This window comes from Branchiostoma lanceolatum, chromosome 4 (genome assembly GCF_035083965.1).
Source record: "Branchiostoma lanceolatum isolate klBraLanc5 chromosome 4, klBraLanc5.hap2, whole genome shotgun sequence".
Taxonomy (NCBI): Eukaryota; Metazoa; Chordata; class Leptocardii; order Amphioxiformes; family Branchiostomatidae; genus Branchiostoma; species Branchiostoma lanceolatum.
In genome coordinates this window covers 5,050,977-5,074,688 of record NC_089725.1, presented here as the reverse complement: position 1 = coordinate 5,074,688, position 23,712 = coordinate 5,050,977, and the positions used below count along the sequence as shown (strand labels likewise).

General features: G+C 38.8%; 1 protein-coding gene across 2 annotated transcripts; it reads left to right on the top strand.

The window, feature by feature from the left end:
* Positions 1 to 8,936: 8,936 nt before the first annotated feature.
* Positions 8,937 to 22,148, top strand: LOC136432311 (NXPE family member 3-like). 2 transcript variants are annotated; one of them, XM_066423508.1, is made up of 7 exons: positions 8,937 to 9,308; positions 18,355 to 18,422; positions 18,895 to 19,299; positions 19,514 to 19,842; positions 20,149 to 20,381; positions 20,485 to 20,568; positions 20,731 to 22,148. In XM_066423508.1, exons 2-7 carry the CDS (start codon positions 18,363 to 18,365, stop codon positions 21,249 to 21,251), a joined length of 1,632 nt encoding a protein of 543 aa, XP_066279605.1. In that variant the 5' UTR covers positions 8,937 to 9,308; positions 18,355 to 18,362; the 3' UTR covers positions 21,252 to 22,148. The 2 variants fall into 2 exon arrangements, with proteins under 2 accessions (XP_066279605.1, XP_066279604.1); XM_066423507.1 differs by lacking the exon at positions 8,937 to 9,308 and adding an exon at positions 16,010 to 16,115.
* Positions 22,149 to 23,712: the final 1,564 nt, after the last annotated feature.

Here is a 23,712-nt window from a genome sequence, read left to right as displayed (position 1 = left end):
TGGGAGCGTGTCATGGACTTCTCGGGGCACCGAATCTAGTATTCTACCTTTGAAATGGGTTCTCAACACTCCCCAGTTGATCTATTATCACAAGAACTTGCTGAATATCATAGCTCAAAAAATATAAAAACTCTGAGGACACCAAAACATGAGGAGCTCCAAGCATATATAGAATGGCAAAGTTTTGTTTTTAAGTGTTGTCCTGCTGCCTGACTCTGCTCTACAGCACCATGCTCACCAACATCATGTTCTTCGGCCGCGGGGACGACTTCTATCTTCCTGAGCCGCTCAGGATAGCAGGGCTGGAAATCAAGCCGCCGATTTCTCTCCCTCGGGTAAAAACGACAGTAAGACATATACTGATACTAATGATCAGGGCTCAAAACATGAAAAGAAGACGAATAATTCGTTTCACTCTTTTTCACATGCTCTTCCTAGAAGTCGCCTCAATTCAATCAAGCCATATAGGTACTGGCGCCATGGTGGTCATTAAAATATACGCATCTTTTGACAGGAAACTGATTCAAAGAGCAAATGATATTGCTGTAGCAAAGTTCGTGTTCCTAGTTGATGCATTCTGTATTTTTATCTTGTTAATTGATGATCGGGATACAAAGTGTCTTCTTGCCAGTCAATCTGCTCATCGTCTTCTTGTTCCGTCAGTCAGAGAAAAATGACCAGAAGGGTAAATCGAAAAATGCTAAGAAATGGAGGTCGCCAGAGGATCAGAGAACTAAAAAGGATGATTATAAACAAAATACAAAGAAAGTAACGTACAGGCCAGGAAGTCATGAGAAACGTTCAAAATCACCCATCTTCTGTGCGTGTCATGGGTAGCAACAAACTCCGAATCGTACAGCTGGCATCAAAACAGAGCGACCGTCCTCACAGGGGTGACCGTGTCAAAGGGTATTCTTCAGAACGAAAGTGCTCTTTGGCTGCCTCCGTTGGTGAGCTGTCTATCGTTGCAACAATAGTCACATCTAACGAGACCTTTGACTGGCGGATATAAGGTAAAATTTGGATGACGCAGAATGTGCTGACCAGTAATATATTACCTTTCTAGGTTGGTGTCTTGGGTGCAGCGGGAGTTTCGTGGCTGCCTTCTTCACGGTCCTTTACACGCTAAGCTTTGGACGGCAGAAAGCTGAGACATTCGTGACATCATTTTTCACCAACCTGTTTCTTATGCAGCCCGTCAAGGTGATCATGGTGGTAATTCTGTTTGCCCTTCTGAGAGAGAAGTCCCTGGCATCAAACATATTAGAGACTACACACTGTACAAAGTTAAGAAATATTGCTGAAAACCAGACAGATTTCCTGGGAGAGAACCCCATGGAATCATCTCTATATATTTGGCACAAAATCAATTAACACATTGCAGGAAAACTGTCACAAAGTTTCCGTTTCTCTCTCTTCTCTGTATCACTTCAAACACACTCAGAAACCAGTAGAAGATGAGGACCCACCCCCATCCTCACCAGCAGATGACGAGGAATTCATAAACAGTGGTGTAAAGGTAACCTCGTCATTAGCCTCCAAATGTAACGTTACAGGCTAGAAGATTGCTTAGCTTTGTTGGTTAATGTGTTTTAGAATCGCCTTGAATGTAAATTAAATTCCGTATCTATTATGTTCTTTTCTGTTGCCTCTTGAAAATGTCGTCATAAACGTCAGCAAATACCTATCTCTGTGAATTGCTGTTAATCTAAGTAAGACTGTTACACATACTAGGGAGATGAAAGGATCAACCAAAAGAGCTCGGTACAGCAACTGGTTGGCTGCGATAAGTAAGGGATTCAAATAATCTCTAACTAGTGATTTTATGAGTTAGAGGCATGCTAGCTCATTAAATCACTAATAAGGGAATCAAAAAATCTCTTACTAGTGATTTTATGAGTTAGAGGCATGCTAGCTCATTAAATCACTAGCTATAGTAAGGGACTAAAAGATTCTCTTACTAGTGATTTTATGAGTTAGCGGCATGCTAGCTCATTAAATCACTAGTAAGGGATTCAAAGATTCTCTTGCTAGTGATTCAACAGGTTGGGATGCGCTGCCAATTGTTAACACAGGTAAATGTGGTTAACACGTGAATTGACTGAAATACTTTTCTGAACTAAATAAATGTGCTAAATAGCCAGAGCTAAAATTTTGTCCTAGCTACGTGCACAGTACACTTGAAATGCGCATGTGACAGCCTTAAGCATTTGTACAGGGAAAACGTGTGGCTATCGTTCTAATGACACCATGATAATAGAAAAAGGGAGCTTTAAAACCACGCCTCCTTAACCCTCATCCGACCGACACATTTTTGCGACGAATCAGGCCGTATGGGGTCCAAACGGACCCCATTTTGCTTTGCCCCCTAAATATATTTCTGGTGGATCTTATTGTAGTTATTGTGCATATCCTGTTTTAATAATCTATGGAGAATATTTTGACAAGTTTTGATGTTGATGATTAATGCTCATTATCATAATTTATGCAGAAAATGAGGAGAACCCGCATTTTCCTTTAACCCTATCTAGACTTGGGGGGCTAAAAGTGCCCGCGCCAACTTTGACATCGTATAACTGCCAAATGACATATGGTAAGACTACCATACTTGGTGACTTTTCCTAAAATTTAGTTGGCAACAATTCCATGATTATAGTTTAAGTTTATCATTTTTCCTGTTACCATGGCAACGGGTTTATGACAGGCATTTTATACAAAAAGTCACTAATTTTGTAAAAACAATGATATTTCTCAGGTTTTCTTGCTCAACCACATTAGTTTTCCAACATATATAACATCATATGTATTTAGATGTAACTTTCATGATTTATTATTCATAATTTATGCTAATTTGATTACATAATCGCTAAAAATCCAAGATGGCGGACAAGATGTTTATTTTAGGTATAAACAGGCTTTTTGCCTTCAAAATCCGTCACTACCTGGTATTTTCTTAACCAGAAACATTCGGATTAACGTTTCCAGTCTCTTTCTTTTGTGATTTGGGGTCATAAATGGAAAAAATGTAATTTAAAAATTCCAAAATGACCGGTCCAAGATGGCGTTTCTCAGGGATCGCTAACGACACATGACGTCATTCTATGACGTCATTTTGACCTAAACGTAATCGCCATTGACGTTGTTTGCCTTGGCATACCTTAAAATCAATAATACACTCTATTATGTTTAATACCTTTCAATATTATGGGACTTCCCTATTTAGCCTATAAAATCACATCGATGACGTCATAATTACGTAATATTACGTCATAACGTCACAAAATTTACAGAAATTATAACACTTTACGCGAACATCACTCCCTGCAAATTTGGTGAGGATACTTTGTACCGTTTAGAAGTTATGAGGAATTTCTTTCTAATTACGTAATAAAACAATGCGAAATCATCTGGGGTCCGTTTGGACCCCAGCGGACAACATGCACACTTTAGAGTATAACTTCCGCAAAAATTGGCCAATCCCGGTAAAAATTTCTCAGGAGTTGTAAGACATGTACTTGAACAAACTCATGGAAGGAATTTTTTCTCCAACGAAAAATGTTGATATGGCACACATTAAAACACGCTTGGGGTCCAAACGGACCCCATACGGTCGGATGAGGGTTAAACCTCTCGTGTAGCCTCTCGTGTGCCTTCCAGGCATGGTATGCAGAATGATACGCAGCAAGCTTTACTGTACTTTCAAAATTGATACATGTAGTACGTTTCGCGCGCCTCTTTGAACTGACTACCTGGCCATGACGACCACTTTATCTCGGCACCCCAAATTTTCCACATAGACGCAAGCATCAAGTGGCCTGCTAAAGGCGACCCCCTGTCCAATGCGACCGCGACCGGCACGGATTGTTTGGGCAGGTCTGACTCCTTTCACGCTGCACATGTATATTGTGAGGTGAAGGTCAGTATTATCGGACGTACGTTTACAAGAATTGATCTCTCCAAAACCGTGAGCATATTCATCGTAAGATAAAAGAACCCTGGACCAAGGAACCAAATGACATTGAGGTTATTCAAGTGTAGAACATACATTTTGAAGAACACAACTCTTACAATTATAAGTCGAGCTTTTAGCTCACACAAAAACGCGTGTGTGGCTCCCAACACTTCCTTAAATTTTCACCAGTACAAAAAAAAAGACTTTGAGTTTTGTATTATATTTCCTCGCATCACAAATTTAAGGACATACGGTGCACATTTGTGGGGCCCTGATCACTGTTTATTGTTTCCTGTTAGCAGAGCACGTGATGGCCAGTGCCCGGATGTATGCTGCGTTAACGGTGCTAGCTGCTGTCGTCCTTTTCATGACGGTATGTTGTTGCTTTACTGTTACCATGGCCTGACAATGGTAATTACCTCCTAGGCTATCGCAAAGGTGCCGACGAACGCCGTAACGGTTTATTGTGATGAATACAGCTTGTAGTAAAACTCAACACAAAGTCAAAAAAGAATGAGGGCATTTATATATGGTACGGACATGTACCTAATTTAATGTACCTGTACCTGGACACATCGCTAATATAAATATGATATAAGTTTAAGTGAAGTAACAATGTTGTTCTTTTTATGTCATGCAGACGATTCCTTATCAACGATTAATGATCTGGGGTCAGTACACTACAGACCGCCAAGATGGTCTGAATCCGCTGTTGTCGAAACTTCGCCTCATGGAGCCACCAGTTGAACCTTGCCTCATCAATTAACCAGTCTCTATTCTTAGACCAGGTCACGCACCCAAAATACACGATGGTTGTCGTCTTGAACAGAGACCATCTATATCACCAAAGAGACGTTCTTACCGTGAGGGTGGTGGCAAGAGACAAAGACGGGAGGCCGAAGACGTACGGAGGAGACTTTTTCCGGGCCAGACTCATCAGCAGTGACCGTTCGCTGCAGGCCAGTAGCGCCGGTCACGTCACTGACCACTGTAACGGCACCTATACCGTGCTGTTCCCGCTCTACTGGGCGGGGAACATTTCGGTGAGTACAGCGTTAATTTGGAACGAACTATAACATTTCCGCACAAGCGGTCTGGTTGTATTTTGTTGTTGAATACGTCTTTCCTGTCCACAGTCACTGCATTTTTTGTCTTTGTCCGTCCGATGTCTTCTTAAAATCCTGATAGCGACATTTGCTTCTCTTCTTTTGCCAAAGACATATCTTTCTCTACATACCGCTGTATCTTATACATCAGATAAAGATCCAGCTTGTCCATCCAAGCGAAGCAGTAAAGGTTCTACGGAGAGTACGAGAAACTACGAACAAGAGAATCTTCTACTGCACCTTCGTCGACGTGAAAACGAAGGCTACACAAACACGGTAATGCTTCAGCTCTGCCATCCCGAGCCTGCCGCAACACCAACAGTGCGATTTGTCCAAACGGGAGGTAAACGGAACATGGATTTGTCAATGCACAATTGTATTACTTATAATGCATTTAGCCCGGAAGGGCATGAACATGCAATAAACATGAATGAATGAATGACTATGTCCATGTATTCCTTGTTGTGCTAGGAGCAAACTCTGAGGAAAATATCGTTCTCAGTCCACTATCACACGCAACATTTAGACAAAAAAGAGTTCCTCACAAACCTTTGTCGTCTGCTTGACAACAGGATTCTGGGTAATAATATGGCGGCGGGAAAATACACGTGCCGTAGGTTGTAGCAACAAAGAGGAGTTTTGATGATGTGATCACACTTAGAATCCAGTTGCAGGTTAGCAAAAGAGAGATTGTAATAAGTTGTCTTGTAAATAATTGTGTTTAGCAGGAGGCGGATGTGACATTTGTCTTATAAACCAGCGAACAACCGTGTAGTGTGATTCTCCCACGAAGCCCCCAGACTCTGTCATTAAGGGACGAGGAGTTTTTGACGTCGCCAACTTCTAATGCATGGTTATCGAAGCTTTTCAGACAGTGTTCTGAATACGTTAGTCTATCCGGTTTGTATTGCTGTCGTTATAAAAGATTTTGCATCTAGCACATCATCATCATCATCATATCGGGCTGCTTGCCCGGGCTAAGGTTGCTCTCTCCCTCCAGGCGTCACGGTCTGCCATTAGTTGGTCTAAAGTTGAAAACATTGACATCATAGTCTTACTCACAATAAGCTTAAGCAGCCAGACAAGTTCGAATCCCTTTCATGCAGATATAATCAAGTGACAGATCAGCACTAGAATATCTCTAACATTTGCGACCAGTTTTTCCCTCAAAAGGTAGGAATCTATTCATCATACAAATTCTAGATTTCTGAAGAAGGCTTGTCACGCTACGAACGTTCTGGCACAATTTGTTTTTTCATATTAGAAATCATGTGATGTCAAGGCTGTTTTTTCAGTTTGAGTTTTTTGGAAGAGTTTTCTATACTAAGTCACAGAAGCTTTCTCTCACTAAATAGTTCTTCTGGTTTGAAACTGCAACGCGTTACACTCAAAAGGTACTCGAATCTAGATAAGAAAGTAGTTTATCAGGGTGGATAAACTGCATAATATTATACATTCCAAGGTGGGGAAATTGGTGGGGTAAAAATGGACGTGACAAGATTATCAATCATGCATTTGTAACGACGGGTGAACGATATAAACGTATCTGTTATTACTGACACTAGGGAGGCACATAAATAAAGAGAGATGCCTCACAAAAATAGTGCATTTTCAAAAGAACAGATTACCATGTTGCCGTTGGTAGAGCTTTGAAACTGTACAATTAGACTGTACTTCATTCGAATACATCGCAGTTAGGCAAACTTCAACGTATCTTATTGCATAGATCACTCTAATGGCAAAGATAACGTCACATTATCTTTTTTTAAATAGAAATTAAAAATCTGCACCATTGGAGATCTAACGACACTGTCGGCTTATAGCCAGTTTAACCACCCTTTGACGCAAAACACCAGATTCGCAGGCACTCATTAATTCACTACTAAGAGATCTAAGATTCCGTCTTATTAGTGATTTAATGACTTAGACATGTGTTAGCTCATAAATTAATACACTATTAAGAGGCTAAAATATCCTCTTACTAGTGATTCAATTTGTTAGACATGTGTTAGCTCATTAATACACTAGTAATAGACTAAAATCTTCTCTTACTAGTGATTTAATGAGTTAGAGGGTTCTTAACTCAGTAATTCACTAGAGAGAAATTCAAGATTCCATTTTACTAGTAATTTAATGAGTTAGGAAGTTGTTAGCTCATTAATTTACTGTCTAGAGTCAAAGTTTGCGCTGCGTGTGCAATATACTCGAAATGCGCATTTGTCAGCTTTAGGCATCTGTACAGGGCAAACGTGACGTTATCCTTCTAATGACATCATAATAAGCGGCCGGCCCGATGGTTTCCGACCCGGAGGGGGTCATTAATTCCAGGCAACGAGAGATTGTGTAAACACAGGTTAGCTAGACTTGAATGTCTTTTTCTTTGGTAGAGCAAGCTACGCAGTCTTTGGTCTGCTCAACAATACACTTTCAGATGGTTTGATTAACCTATGCAGATACCCCACGTATGCGAATGTTTCAAGAAAAGAAAGATTTTCAACGTTAAACTGACGTCTGACCTTCACTCAGAAGCAAGCTGTGATGTTTATCTATGGCCACTCTTACGTCAGAGTTGAAAACTTTACGTCATAGTCTTACTCACAATAAGCTTTAGCGACCAGGCAGGTTTGACTTTTTTTCGAGCAGATGTTATTCGGTGACAGATCAGCACTAGAATATCTCTAACATTTGCGACCAGTTTTTCCCTCAAAAGGTAGAAATCTATTCATCATACAAATTCTAGATTTCTGAAGAAGGCTTGGCACGCTACGAAAGTTCTGGCACAATTTTTTTCATGTTAGAAATCGTGTGTTGTCAAGGCTGATTTTTTAGTTTGAGTTTATTGGAAGAGTTTTCTATACTAAGTCACAGAAGCTTTCTTTGACTAAAGGGTTCTTCTGGTTTTCAACTGCAACGGGTTACACTCAAAAGGTACTCAAATCTAGATAAGAAAGTAGTTTATCAGGGTGGATAAACTGCATAATATTATACATTCCAAGGTGGGGAAATTGGTGGGGTAAAAAATGGACGTGACAAGATTATCAATCATGCATTTGTATCGACGGGTGAACGATATAAACGTATCTGTTATTACTGACGCCAGGGAGGCACATAAATAAAGAGAGATATCTCACAAAAATAGTGCATTTTCAAAAGAACACACGTCAGATTACCATGTTGCCGTTGGTAGAGCTTTGAAACTGTACAATTAGACCGTACTTCATTCGAATACATCGCAGTTAGGCAAACTTCAACGTATCTTATTGCATAGATCACTCTTATGGCAAAGATAAATCACATTATCTTTTTCTATAAAATAAAAATAAAAATCTGCACCATTGGAGATCTAACGACACTGTCGGCTTATAGCCAGTATTCCCTTCGGCGTAAGACACCCGATTCGCAGGCACTCATTAATTCTCTACTAAGAGATCTAAGATTCTCTGTTACTAGTGATTTAATGATTAAGACATATGTTAGCTCATTAATTCACTATTAAGAGACTAAAATATCCTCTTACTAGTGAGTCAATGAGTTATACAAGTGTTAGCTCATAAATACACTATTAAGAGACTAAAATATTCTCTTAGTACTGATTTTAATGAGTTAGACATGTGTTAGCTCATTAATTCACTAGTAATAGACTAAAATATTCTTTTACTAGTGATTTGATGAGTTCGAGGGTTTTTAACTTAGTAATTCACTAGAAAGAAATTAAAGATTCTCTTTTATTGTCTAGGGTCAAAGTTTGCACTACGTGTACAAAATACTCGAAATGCGAAAGTCACAGCCTTAAACCGGAAGTTATCGTCCCCATGACATCATAATAAGCAGCTGGCCCGATGGTTTACGACCCGGAGGGGGTCACTAATTCCCGAAAGATTGTGTAAACACAGGTTAGCTACAGTTGAATGTCTATTTCTTTGGTAGAGCAAGCTACGCAGTCTTTGGTCTGCTCAACAATACACTTTCAGATAGTTGGATTAACCTATGCAGATACCCCACTTATGCGAATGTTTCAAGGAAAGAAGGATTTCCAACCTCATTCTGACGTCTGACCTTCACTCAGAAGCAAGTTGTGATGTTAATCTATCGCCACTCTTACGTCAGAGTTGAAAACTTTACGTCATAGTCTTACTCACAATACGCTTAAGCGACCAGACAGGTTTCACTTCTTTTCAAGCAGATGTTATTCGGTGACAGATCAGCACTAGAATATCTTTAACATTGGCGACCAGTCTTTCCCTCAAAAGGTAGGAATCTATTCATCATACAAATTCTAGATTTCTGAAGAAGGCTTGTCACGCTACGAACGTTCTGGCACAATTTTTTGTTTTCATATTAGAAATCGTGTGTTGTCAAGGCTGTTTTTTTTACAGTTTGAGTTTATTGGAAGAGTTTTCTATACTTAATCACATAAGCTTTTTCCCACTAAATAGTTCTTCTGGTTTGAAACTGCAACGCGTTACACTCAAAAGGTACTCAAATTTAGATAAAAAAGTAGTTTATTTGGGTAGATAAACTGCATGATATTATACACACAAAGGTGGGGAAATTGGTGGCGTCAAAAATGGACGTGACAAGATTATCAATCTGAGTTCGTGCATTTGTTACAACGGGTGAACGATATAAACGCATCTGTAATAACCGACGCCATGGAGGCACAAAGATAAAGAAATATCCCACAGAAATAGAGTATTTTCAAAAGAACACACGTCAGATTACCATGTTGCCGTTGGTAGAGCTATGAAATTGTACAATGAGACCGTACTTCATTCGAATACATTGCAGTTAGGCAAACTTCAACGTATCTTATTGCATAGATCACTCTTATAGCATAGATAACGTCACATTATCTTTTTTTAAATAGAAAATAAAAATCTGCACCATTGGAGATCTAACGACACTGTCGGCTTATAGCCAGTTTAACCACCCTTTGACGCAAAACACCAGATTCGCAGGCACTCATTAATTCACTACTAAGAGATCTAAGATTCCCTCTTATCAGTGATTTAATGACTTAGACATGTGTTAGCTCATGAATTAATACACTATTAAGAGACTAAAAGATCCTCTTACTAGTGATTCAATTTGTTAGACATGTGTTAGCCCATTAATACACTATCAAGAGACTAAAATATCCTCTTACTAGTGCTTTAATGAGTTAGACATGTGTTAGCTCATTAATTCACTAGTAATAGACTAAAATATTCTCTTACTAGTGATTTAAAGAGTTAGACATGTGTTAGCTCATTAATTCACTAGTAATAGACTAAAATATTCTCTTACTAGTGATTTAAAGTGCTAGACATTGGTAAGCTCATTAATTCACTAGTAATAAACTAAAATCTTCTCTTACTAGTGATTTAATGAGTTAGAGGGTTCTTAACTCAGTAATTCACTAGAGAGAAATTCAAGATCCCCTTTTACTAATAATTTAATGGGTTAGGAAGGTGTTAGCTCATTAATTTACTGTCTAGAGTCAAAGTTTGCGCTGCGTGTGCAATGTACTCGAAATGAGCATTTGTCAGCTTTAGGCATCTGTACAGGGCAAACGTGACGTTATCCTTCCAATGACATCATAATAAGCGGCCGGCCCGATGGTTTCCGACCCAAAGGGGGTCATTAATTCCAAGCAACGAGAGATTGTGTAAACACAGGTTAGCTAGACTTGAATGTCTTTTTCTTTGGTAGAGCAAGCTACGCAGTCTTTGATCTGCTCAACAATACACTTTCAAACGGTTTGATTAACCTATGCAGATACCCCACTTATGCGAATGTTTCAAGAAAAGAATGATTTTCAACCTCATTCTGACGTCTGAGCTTCACTCAGAAGCAAGCTGTGATGTTTATCTATGGCCACTCCTACGTCAGAGTTGAAAACTTTACGTCATAGTCTTACTCACAATAAGCTTTAGCGACCAGACAGGTTTGACTTCTTTTCGAGCAGATGTTATTCGGTGACAGATCAGCACTAGAATATCTCTAACATTTGCGACCAGTCTTTCCCTCAAAAGGTAGGAATCTATTCATCATACAAATTCTTGATTTCTGAAGAAGGCTTGTCACGCTACGAACGTTCTGGCACAATTTTTTTTTAATATCAGAAATCGTGTGTTGTCAAGGCTGTTTTTTTACAGTTTGAGTTTATTGGAAGAGTTTTCTATACTTAATCACATAAGCTTTTTCCCACTAAACAGTTCTTCTGGTTTGAAACTGCAACGCGTTACACACAAAAGGTACTCAAATTTAGATAAAAAAGTAGTTTATTTGGGTAGATAAACTGCATGATATTATACACACAAAGGTGGGGAAATTGGTGGGGTAAAAAATGGACGTGACAAGATTATCAATCTGAGGTCGTGCATTTGTAACGACGGGTGAACGATATAAACGCATCTGTTATTACCGACGCCATGGAGGCACAAAGATAAAGAAATATCCCACAGAAATAGAGTATTTTCAAAAGAACACACGTCAGATTACCATATTGCCGTTGGTAGAGCTATGAAATTGTACAATGAGACCGTACTTCATTCGAATACATCGCAGTTAGGCAAACTTCAACGTATCTTATTGCATAGATCACTCTTATAGCATAGATAACGTCACATTATCTTTTTTTAAATAGAAAATAAAAATCTGCATCATTGGAGATCTAACGACACTGTCGGCTTATAGCCAGTTTAACCACCCTTTGACGCAAAACACCAGATTCGCAGGCACTCATTAATTCACTACTAAGAGATCTAAGATTCCGTCTTATTAGTGATTTAATGACTTAGACATGTGTTAGCTCATGAATTAATACACTATTAAGAGACTAAAATATCTTTCTGTCAAAAGACAATTGAAATTATGACTGAATCTTTTAATATTAACAGAGGATCTGCCAATCCTCATATAGTCTGGGAGTCTGCGAAATGCTTTTTTAGAGGACATTGTCTTAAGTACTCCAGCTGGAAAAGGAAACAATATTTATTAAAAGAGAAACAATTAATTGATCAAATTAATGAATTGCATAGACAAATAGACAGTACATCTACACCCTCTAGTTCTATTACTGGCACTCTGGAAGAGAAACAATCAGAACTTGAATTGCTTTACAGTCAACGTGTACAAGGAATTTTGCTTAGATCCAGGTCTAGATGGATGGAACAGGGGGAGAGATGTAACAAGTATTTTATGAAATTAGTTCACAGAAATTATACCAGGAAAAACCTTCAAAAATTGAAAATATCAGATGAGATCTATACATGTAATCCAGAGGAAATTTTAGACAAGCAAGCTGAATTCTATGCCTCCCTTTATTCCTTTAAAGACCCCCCAGAACCCTTAACCTCCCAGACCTCTCAAGATTTTTTCCCTAATAATTATGATAAACAATTGTCGTTTGATCAACAGCAGGCATGTGAGGGGTCGATAACTGAGGATGAACTGTTCAAGGCAATTTGCTCATTTTCAAAAGGCAAATCTCCTGGTATTGATGTTATTCCTTGTGAAGTCTATAAACATTTTTTCTCAGTATTTAAAGAACCAATGATTGAAACCTTTAATTATTCCTTGTCCCAAGGCTTCCTATCAGATTCACAGAAGCAAGGGATTATATCCTTATTATTAAAACAGGGCACTAATGGCCAATATAAAGACCCAACCATATTAGATAATTGGCGACCTTTGACCTTACTCTGTTGTGATACTAGGATTCTTTCAAAATGTTTGGCTTTGAGAATTAGAAATGTAATGACTAATATAATAGATAAAGATCAAACCGGTTTTATACAGGGTAGATTTATTGGTGATAATATTAGACGGTTACTTGACATCATAGACATTTATGAGGAAGAAAAAAAGCCAGGCCTTATATTTATTTCAGATTTTAGAAAAGCCTTCGATACGGTACGGTGGGATTTTCTTATTAAAGCACTTGAATTTTTTAATTTTGGTTCAAACTTGATAAGCTGGGTGAAAATTCTATATAATGATATAAATAGTTCTGTCTTGAATAATGGATATTTGTCAAAACCCTTCAAATTGCACCGTGGTGTAAGGCAGGGTTGCCCACTCAGCCCGTATTTATTTATCATTGCCATTGAAATGTTAGCCATCAAAATCCGACAGAATCATAACTTGTCTGGATTGTCTGTTCATGGAAAAATGTCAAAAATCTCACAATATGCAGATGATACTAACTTCCCCTTTAGTCCAAATCTGGCGTCCTTTAATGCTCTTGTAAAAGACCTTGATAGTTTCTCTAGTATCTCTGGTCTCACATTAAATTTTGATAAATGTAAGATCTTGAGAATAGGAACCTTAAAACATAGTAACTTTAAATTACCCACAAATCTCCCTATTCAGTGGATAGATGGAGGTGTGGAGATTTTAGGAATTCATATACCTGTGGATTTGTCCAACATAGTTGATGTTAACTTTAGCCCACGTTTGGACAAATTAGATAAACTTTTGTACCCATGGAAAGGAAAAAAATTATCATTATATGGAAAAATAACTATTGTAAATTCTTTATGTGTTCCTCAATTTACCTATCTCTTCCAGACCCTCCAAATGCCAGATAAATCATTTTTTGTACAGTATGAGAAAAAGATTTTTACCTTTATCTGGGGTGGAGGTCCTGAGAGAGTTAGAAGAAAAACGATTTATAACTCTGTTGTCAATGGTGGTTTAAGACTTATTAATTTGTATGCTTATGCTCTTTCCATTAAATCATCCTGGGTACCAAAGTTATATCTTAATCCTCACTGGTTTGCAGCTTGGCCACTACATACACACCCTTCCCTAGGAACTACTCTATTTCCCTTTTACCAACTCCAATCAGCACATGGTTTGAATATAAATCCTTTTCTATTAGAGATCTTGAATGCATGGTATAAGTATCAATATAAACCCCCCACTACTTCTGATGAGATCAAGCAACAAATCTTATGGATGAATGCAAATATTCTTGTTGAAGGAAAACCTATATTGTATGCTGCCTTTCTAAATAGACATGTGATTTTTTAAAATGATATTTTAAACAATGATGGTAGAATAATGTCATATGATGAGTTTTGTTACAAATATGGTCAAGTATGTAATAACTTTACCTACATGCAATTGGTCACTGCAATACCAAAAAGCTGGAAATTCAAACTAGTAGGAAATTTTTGTAACTATGTATGTAGACCAGAACAACATAATAGTAAATGGTTGACTAGAATTAAGATCAATAGAGATATGTATGAGTTTTTTCTCTTATCTGAAAAGCTAATTGATTGTCCACACAATGTACAAATGGCATGGCTGTACCTCTTTGATTCCCCTATACCCTGGAAAATAGTGTATACGTCTTTGATATATAGTACTATAGACCCTGTGACTAGATATTTCCAATATAGACTTCTCCATAAATTTTTGCCTACTAATCGATTATTATACATTTGGAAACTAGTAGATAACCCTTTATGCTCCTTCTGTCATCTAGAGGAAGAAACATACATTCATGTCTTCTGGGATTGCCCGCAGTTAATAAAATTTTGGGATGACATTAAATCTTGGTTTTATGAGAAAACAGGTCAACTTTTAAACTTAAATGCATTTAATATCATATTTGGAAATTTATCTCGGGGGGTCCCTGTTATATGTAATGTTATAATCCTGTTAGCCAAAACCTATATATACAAAAGGAGAAAGGCTGGTCATTTAAGTTTAAATTCCTTTACCAAATATGTTAGCTTTTTTCAACAAGCAGAATATTTGATTGCAGCAAGAAGGGGAAAACTGGAAAAGCACAGGGGGAAATGGGGGACTTTATGTTTATGTTTACAATAAGTTATTTTCAGTTGTGTTTCAGTTTTTTCAAATGACACTATTATCTATGTTTTGATTGAAATTATGTTATTGAATGGATAAAGTTTTCTTTTGTATATGACACTTGTTACTGGACGGAGAAAGTTTTTGTTTTATATGACACTGTTTTTGTATGACAAGTTATTACTGACGTCAATTTGTATATGACACTTATTTATGTTACTGAACTACTGACTGTGTTGTTTATGTTGTTGGATGGAAAATGAATAAAAAAAATTAAAAAAAAAAAAAAAAGAGACTAAAATATCCTCTTTCTAGTGATTCAATTTGTTAGACATGTGTTAGCCCATTAATACACTATCAAGAGACTAAAATATCCTCTTACTAGTGCTTTAATGAGTTAGACATGTGTTAGCTCATTAATTCACTAGTAATAGACTAAAATATTCTCTTACTAGTGATTTAAAGAGTTAGACATGTGTTAGCTCATTAATTCACTAGTAATAGACTAAAATATTCTCTTACTAGTGATTTAAAGTGCTAGACATTGGTAAGCTCATTAATTCACTAGTAATAAACTAAAATCTTCTCTTACTAGTGATTTAATGAGTTAGAGGGTTCTTAACTCAGTAATTCACTAGAGAGAAATTCAAGATTCCCTTTTACTAATAATTTAATGGGTTAGGAAGGTGTTAGCTCATTAATTTACTGTCTAGAGTCAAAGTTTGCGCTGCGTGTGCAATGTACTCGAAATGAGCATTTGTCAGCTTTAGGCATCTGTACAGGGCAAACGTGACGTTATCCTTCCAATGACATCATAATAAGCGGCCGGCCCGATGGTTTCCGACCCAAAGGGGGTCATTAATTCCAAGCAACGAGAGATTGTGTAAACACAGGTTAGCTAGACTTGAATGTCTTTTTCTTTGGTAGAGCAAGCTACGCAGTCTTTGATCTGCTCAACAATACACTTTCAAACGGTTTGATTAACCTATGCAGATACCCCACTTATGCGAATGTTTCAAGAAAAGAAAGATTTTCAACCTCATTCTGACGTCTGACCTTCACTCAGAAGCAAGCTGTGATGTTTATCTATGGCCACTCCTACGTCAGAGTTGAAAACTTTACGTCATAGTCTTACTCACAATAAGCTTTAGCGACCAGACAGGTTTGACTTCTTTTCGAGCAGATGTTATTCGGTGACAGATCAGCACTAGAATATCTCTAACATTTGCGACCAGTCTTTCCCTCAAAAGGTAGGAATCTATTTATCATACAAATTCTGGATATCTGAAGAAGGCTTGTCACGCTACGAAATTTCTGGCACATTTTTTTTTCATGTTAGAAATCGTGTGTTGTCAAGGCTGGTTTTTTAGTTTGAGTTTATTGGAAGAGTTTTCTATACTAAGTCACAGAAGCTTTCTTTGACTAAATAGTTCTTCTGGTTTTCAACTGCAACGGGTAACACTCAAAAGGTACTCAAATTCAGATAAGGACGTAGTTTATTTTGGTGGAGAAACTACATAATATTATACATACCAAGTTGGGAAAATTGGTGGGGTAAAAAATGGACGTGACAAGATTATCAATCACAGTTCACGCAATTGTAAGGACGGGTTAACGATATAATGCATCTGTTATTACCGACGCCATGGAGGCACAAAGATAAAGAAATATCCCACAGAAATAGAGTATTTTTAAAAGAACTCACGTCAGATTACCATGTTGCCGTTGGTAGAGCTTTGAAATTGTACGATGAGACCGTACTTTATTCGAATGCATCACAGTTAGGCACACTTCAACGTATTTTATAGCATAGGTCACTCTTATAGCATATTATAGCATAGATAACTTCACATTATCTTTTTCTATATAGAAAATAAACATCTGCACCATTGGAGATCTGATGACACTGTCGGTTTTATTCTGTAGCTGAATTTTTATAGCCAGTATAACCACCCTTCGTCGTAAAACACCAGCTTCGCAGGCACTCATTAATTCACTACTAAGAGATCTAAGATTCTCTCTTACTAGTGATTTAATGATTTAGACATGTGTTAGCTCATTAATTCACTAGTAATGGACTAAAATCTTCTCTTACTAGTGATTTAATGAGTTAGAGGGTTTTTAACTTAGTAATTCACTAGTAAGAAATTTAAGATTCTCTCTTGCTAGTGTTTTAATGAGTTAGGGAGTTGTTAGCTCATTTATTCACTGTCTAGTGTCAAAGTTTGCGCTATGTGTACAAAATACTTGAAATGCGCATGTCACAGCCTTAAACCGGAAGTTATCGTCCCCATGACATCATAATAAGCAGCTGGCCCGATGGTTTACGACCCGGAGGGGGTCACTAATTCCCGAAAGATTGTGTAAACACAGGATAGCTACACTTGAATGTCTATTTCTTTGGTAGAGCAAGCTACGCAGTCTTTGGTCGGCTCAACAATACACTTTCAGATAGTTGGATTAACCGATGCGGATACCCCACTTATGCGAATGTTTCAAGGATTTTCAAGGATTTCAATGTTGCCCTCCACTGCGCAAAGTCATTCTGACGTCTTTCTTTCAGAAGCAAGCTGTGATGTTTATCTGTCGCCACCGTTACGTCAGAGTTGAAAACTTTGCGTCATGGTCTTACTCACAACAAGCTTAAGCGACCAGACAGGTTTCACTTCTTTTCAAGCAGATGTTATTCGGTGACAGATCAGCCGCAGTATAGAAGTCATAAAATAACTTGACTTTCAAAATCCGATTTTTGGGCCCTAATATTGCTTGGGTTTCTCTGACATTTAGGTGGTAGATACCTTTTTACGTCAGGAAGAATTTGGGTAGGTTTGGGCCCACTTATATCTCATTTTGGAACTGTAAGGGCGTTTTTGTCAAAGCGGATAACTGAAGAAAGGAAAGGTGGAGTTTCATCATACTAGGCATGCAGTTAGCTTAGGTAAAGATGCACACAATTGTATTGAAGAATACACATAAGGATTAATTTGCATAAGTAAGGAAATTCTATAAGTCGACTTTAAATGTGACGCAGGTGGAACATGAACAGAAACCAAACATGCACATGAGGAACTATTTCGAATAATTCATACAAAAGTAGCAAAATCGCTTACTTAGTGACAAATTATGGTAAGTTTATACTTCTGGCATGTGCATGTAAGCTGTAGATGAACATCGCAATGCATAAATTATGTAAATGTGTAAGGTATTTTTCAGAAATTAAACATTTCATTTCCTTAAATAAGACAATATCTACAAGTGTAAACGTTAAAACGTTCTATCAAAACAGTAAATAGATGTATCCATGCTGTTCCATAACGTTTTGTCCGTCAAGATCTTGTGTATGGCTCCCCACACTTCCATAGATTTCTATAATTTTTTACCAGTACAAATAGACTGTCATCTCTGTGATTTTTGTCTTTGCTTTCCCCGCATCATTAAGGACAGACATTTGTGGGGCCCTGATCACTGTTGTTGTTTTTTTGTTAACAGAGCACGTGATGGCCAGTGCCCGGATGTATACGTTGGTGTACGTTACTGCTGCCGTGATTATCATTATGGTATGTTTTTGTGTTATAATACTGTTATCACGTTACATTATGATGAGGCATAACTCAACACAAATGTATGAGGGCATTTATATGGTACGGTCCTGTACGGTAATCGCTGTACTTGAATTCTGTTTCTGCTACCGTCCCAATTGGAAAGAGAGCCCCCGCCGGGTAGTTGACGGGCTGTTTTGGGCATTTTCGGGCGTGACCCCTAAGTTGCCTCTTGGGACACCATGCAGCTGCCGGGCTATTTTGGGGCCCAAACATAAAATCAACGCGGGGACCGGTAGCAAATAGATACCGTGAGCCAATCGTACGACACCGGGAGGTTCACTGGGCCTGGGACAAACTTATGACTTCGGGGCCCACCCGGGACCACACCCCCGACGGGCACCGGCGCAATTGGGACCGTAGCGTAAGGCACACAGCCCTAAATTTGATACAATGAAAGTGACATTGCAATTGTTATTATGCCATGCAGACGTGGAGGTTTCATTATCAACGATCAATGATCTGGGACGAGTACACTGCTCACCGCCAGGACGTTCTGAATCCGCTGTTGTCGAAACTTCGCCTCATGGAGCCACCAGTTGAACCTTGCCTCCTCAACCGGTCTCTACTCTTAGACCAGGTCACGCACCCAAAAAACACAATGGTTGTCGTCTTGAACAGAGAACGCGTGTATCACCAAGGAGACGTTCTTACCGTGAGAGTGGTGGCAAGGGACAAAGAAGGGAGGCCGAAGACGTACGGAGGAGACTTTTTCCGGGCCAGACTCAACAGCAGTGACCGTTCGCTGCAAGCCAGTAGCGCCGGTCACGTCACTGACCACTGTAACGGCACCTACACCGTGCTGTTCCCGCTCTACTGGGCGGGGAACATTTCGGTGAGTACAGCGTTAATTTGGAACGAACTATAACATTTCCGCACAAGCGGTCTGGTTGTATTTTGTTGTTGAATACGTCTTTCCTGTCCACAGTCACTGCATTTTTTGTCTTTGTCCGTCCGATGTCTTCTGAAAATCCTGATAGCGACATTTGCTTCTCTTCTTTTGCCAAAGACATATCTTTCTCTACATACCGCTGTATCTTATACATCAGATAAAGATCCAGCTTGTCCATCCAAGCGAAGCAGTAAAGGTTCTACGGAGAGTACGAGAAACTACGAACAAGAGAGTCTTCTACTGCACCTTCGTCGACGTGAAAACGAAGGCTACACAAACACGGCAATGCTTCAGCTCTGCCAACCCAAGCCTGCCGCAACACCAACAGTGCGATTTCTCCAAACGGGAGGTAAACGGAACATGGATTTGTCAAAAACCGGACAAGCTCCCGTGTTCCACCATCTCAAAGTGCCGATGGAAAAAAAGCACGAACAGAGTAAAGACACTGGCCTTTGTATCTCAAGAGGAAAGGAAACTTTTCCAAAAGTAAGTCCTCCCCTTTTCTAAAAGTAAGACCTTCAACAGTTAGCTTGCACTGACAGCCACATAACAATGTATTCTATTACACACATTATCTTCCTAGTACTCTTAATAAATTCACACCTAGCATTATGCTACGAATATAGATATGCATAGACTTTGACACATATTTGCATAACTTGGTATACAGTATTTACATTTCGGCATAAAATGTTGTAGTCAACAGGAATCACTTTCCATACACTGGAGTTATCGAAAATGAATGGCAGTTTTATCGATACATTGTTCATTTCCATTACCCGTGCCATACAGTCCCTATCTTGAAGAGGAACTTGAAATAGACCCCAAGGAGCCCATACGTGTCCTTGAGACAGAACTGCCCACACCTCAACACCTTCCAGCGTGTACCGGGAACGCCCGTGAGTCTGGAGCTTCACTGGGACATTGGTCAGGCAAGGTCTGGAGGTCATCGGTCTGCAATGTCCGAGTGTTCACTAAGGAGGACATCCAGCGATGCCTGGCTAATAAGACCGTGTTCATGCAAGGTAAGTATCATTAGTAAACAAGTGGTTAATGACTATGCTTCTGGTCGATTTAGCAAGTCCCGACTTTAGTTGTTGTTAATTTCTTTCCATTCCTTCAATCTAGGTGATTCTACCGTTAGACAATGGAGCCAGCGTATGCAGAAGGTGGTACCGTTGTACTACAATGATGCAACCATGGATTCTTCAGGTTTGTCAAAGTTTGTTTTTTTTGCACTTGGTCAAACTGCTGTCTTCCGTACACAATCAAATATGTTGCTTTTCAAAATCTGAATGATTTTAATCACCATGCAGGTAGCATTCCAAACAGTCTGCAACATCTAACCCTGAACTGGTCCATTTTTATTGGTAGCTCGTTTAGGAGGAGACAACAGTCGGTGGAACATCTCTGTTCGCTTCCGGTTCCACCACTTTCCCACACAAGTTGGCGCTTGGGTTTTCTTTCACGATTTCAGTTACACTGCCGACATGCTCGACACCATTCCAGGAGGCCCAGACACGGTGATAGGCCTGAGTCTATGGGCTCACTTTACGGCAGAGCCGCTAGAAATGATCCGGTCGCGACTGAACGCCATACGGGGCGCCATACATCGTCTCATGCGCAGGAGTCCCGGCACGCGGGTTTTCGTCAGAACGGGAACAACGCGAGAACACAGGGGAGGAAAGGTGGAGTACTACCTGCTAGGGAGCGACTGGCTGGCTTACCAGATCACGAAGGTGATACGAGAGATGTTCCGGGCGGATCCAGACGTGGTTGTGTTGGACACGTGGGACATGAGCGTGTGTCAGCCGGGCAAAGACAACGTTCACCCAGATCAAACGATGGTGGACAGTCAACTAAACGGATTGTTTTCCCATATCTGCCCAAACTAGACGGACTAAAAAAACAGGAAAAAACAGTGATTTAACTAGAAAGATTGAATTTTTCAGGCTAATACGGAACGGTTACCTGTCCATGGTCTAGCCTTACAAACTACTGCTCTGTTTATTTTCACTCAAACACATTCTAATGCACAGTCACCAGCCCCTCCAGTTCTGTCCTGCCACTTACTACATAATGTAATCGAACATCACAGGGTGCCAGCTACTTTACCAGTAACCATGGTGATCGCCGTATAGTCCAGGTGATTGATCGTATTTGTTTCGAACAGGAAGAAGAATAAGAAACGGAGCAAAAACAATATGATCAGAGATGGCAGACTTCACCCCCTTAATGCAACGCTACATGGAATGCATTGTATGTTATCTATGTAATGTATTGTTTTGTATGCATGTTCTCTTGTGCAAGATAAGTATTCTCTTGTGGAAGATAAGTAGTCACTATTAACCTAGACTGAGAGAGACGAATGCATCAGTAAACACTAATATTAAATAGTATAAAATTAAAGGAAAAAACAAAACCGCTATTGCTTTAGCCTGGGTGCCATCCTATTTCTACCGGGGCTCCTACACTCGCTACCCTAAATATTTTTTAGGGTAGCGAACGTAGGAGCCCCAGTAGAAATAGGATGGCACCCAGGCCACTATTGCTTGTGAAAACCGTAATTCTTAAACCGTAATTCCTTTAATTTCAGAATCATTAAAACAACACAATTTATGTTATATGTGACTCGTCTTCTTTAGCCTTTATAAGTTCACAAAGAGACCAATATCTGATAGATACATCAATTTAACAACGAACCCACGGTGATGCTGACAGAAGTGATGTGTCGTTTCCGTGTCAGAATTACAGGTTTGCGTAGCAAAACCTTTGTTGGACCATGTATGGTTGCCGCCATTTTGAATTGTAACGTCACATGGTGGCTATACCATTTTATCAGGAGGGGTGTTTTTTGGGGTCGCTAGCGTTCTCTCTTTTCTAAACAAATCGGCACAGAACTATCACACATTCAACTCATATAAAAAGAAAAACAGTACCAATTCATACTTATAAAAAGACTACATAATTGCTAAACTAACATAGCAAACCTTAAGTATATGTAGCACAAATACTTAACTCTAGTTTGTGTTGCGAATGCAGCTTCATCTGACATGACAAAATGACAAAAGCGCCGCCTGTTAAATGGATTGCAGACTGCAGGCTGATAATGACGCAACATCGTTTAGTGCAGTGTCCCTCCGTTAACTCTGCTCTTGTCACGGCAGAAGGGAGAGACGTTTGCTGTGTCGGCACAGGGGTGACTATGGGGTGTCCATTTTAGCACGGGCATGTATGGGGAGTGAAATATATGGTACTTTCTTGTCGAAAACCAAATTCCTTCTATGAGTTTGTTTGTATATATGTTTTATAACTTCTCACAAGTTTTTACCGAGATTGGCTCATTGTTGATTAAGTTATCCTAGAAAGTTTACGCATGGTCCGGTGGGGTCAAAACTGACCCCAGTAAAATCTGCACTCATATTCCCTATTTTTTAAATACTTTTTATCTAGTAACATGCATGATAAGGGTTATTATGATCATAGTTACAAAATATAGTTTTTAGAAACGTGAAAAAGAAACGAATTTTTTGAATGAAAGTAAAGATTAATGACGTTGCGACATATTATGACGTCATTTATGTGATTTTATTGACGAAAACCAAACAAATTGGGTATTTTCATATAACTCAAAGGTACACGATAAAACTGAAATAGAAATTATGTATGATAAATCATACTATATCCAAAGACGTTATTTGTAGATGGCAACAGGAACGACGTCAAAATGACGTCATAAAAATTATATTCATATTAGGTTACACTAGCGAATTCCGCCATCTTGGTTCCGCCATCTTGAATTATTCTAAATGCATTTTTTCATCATACGACCTAATAACACAATATAAAAATGGTTATATTAAGATTGTTTCTGTTTGAATAAACATGGTAATGATGAAATTTGAGGTTGAAATAGCCGGTTATAGCTAATCTAATTATATCGTCCGCCATCTTAGATTTTGACCGATGACGTAATCAAATATGCATGAATTATGAATATTTAATCATAGAAGGGATAGTGAATTACATTGGTTGGTATTGATATAAGAAAATAAGTGCAGTTTAAAAAGTTTAAATATGGCTCTCAGAAACCGGTTGCCATTGCAACATGAAAACATCAATTAGTTATTTCATTAAATTAAAATTGTTGCCAACGAAATTTTAGCAAAGGTGACCAAGTTTCTTTGTTCTAGCGAAAGACATTCAAAGAAAGAAAGTGTTGGCGCAGGCCTGAAAAGAGCCCGCTTGTCTGAATAGCGTAAGTTGCAAAAGACGATGTTCCCTATTTTTGCATACATTACGATAATAAGCAGAAATTGTTCACACCTAATCATGTCAAACTGTCCCTTACAGATT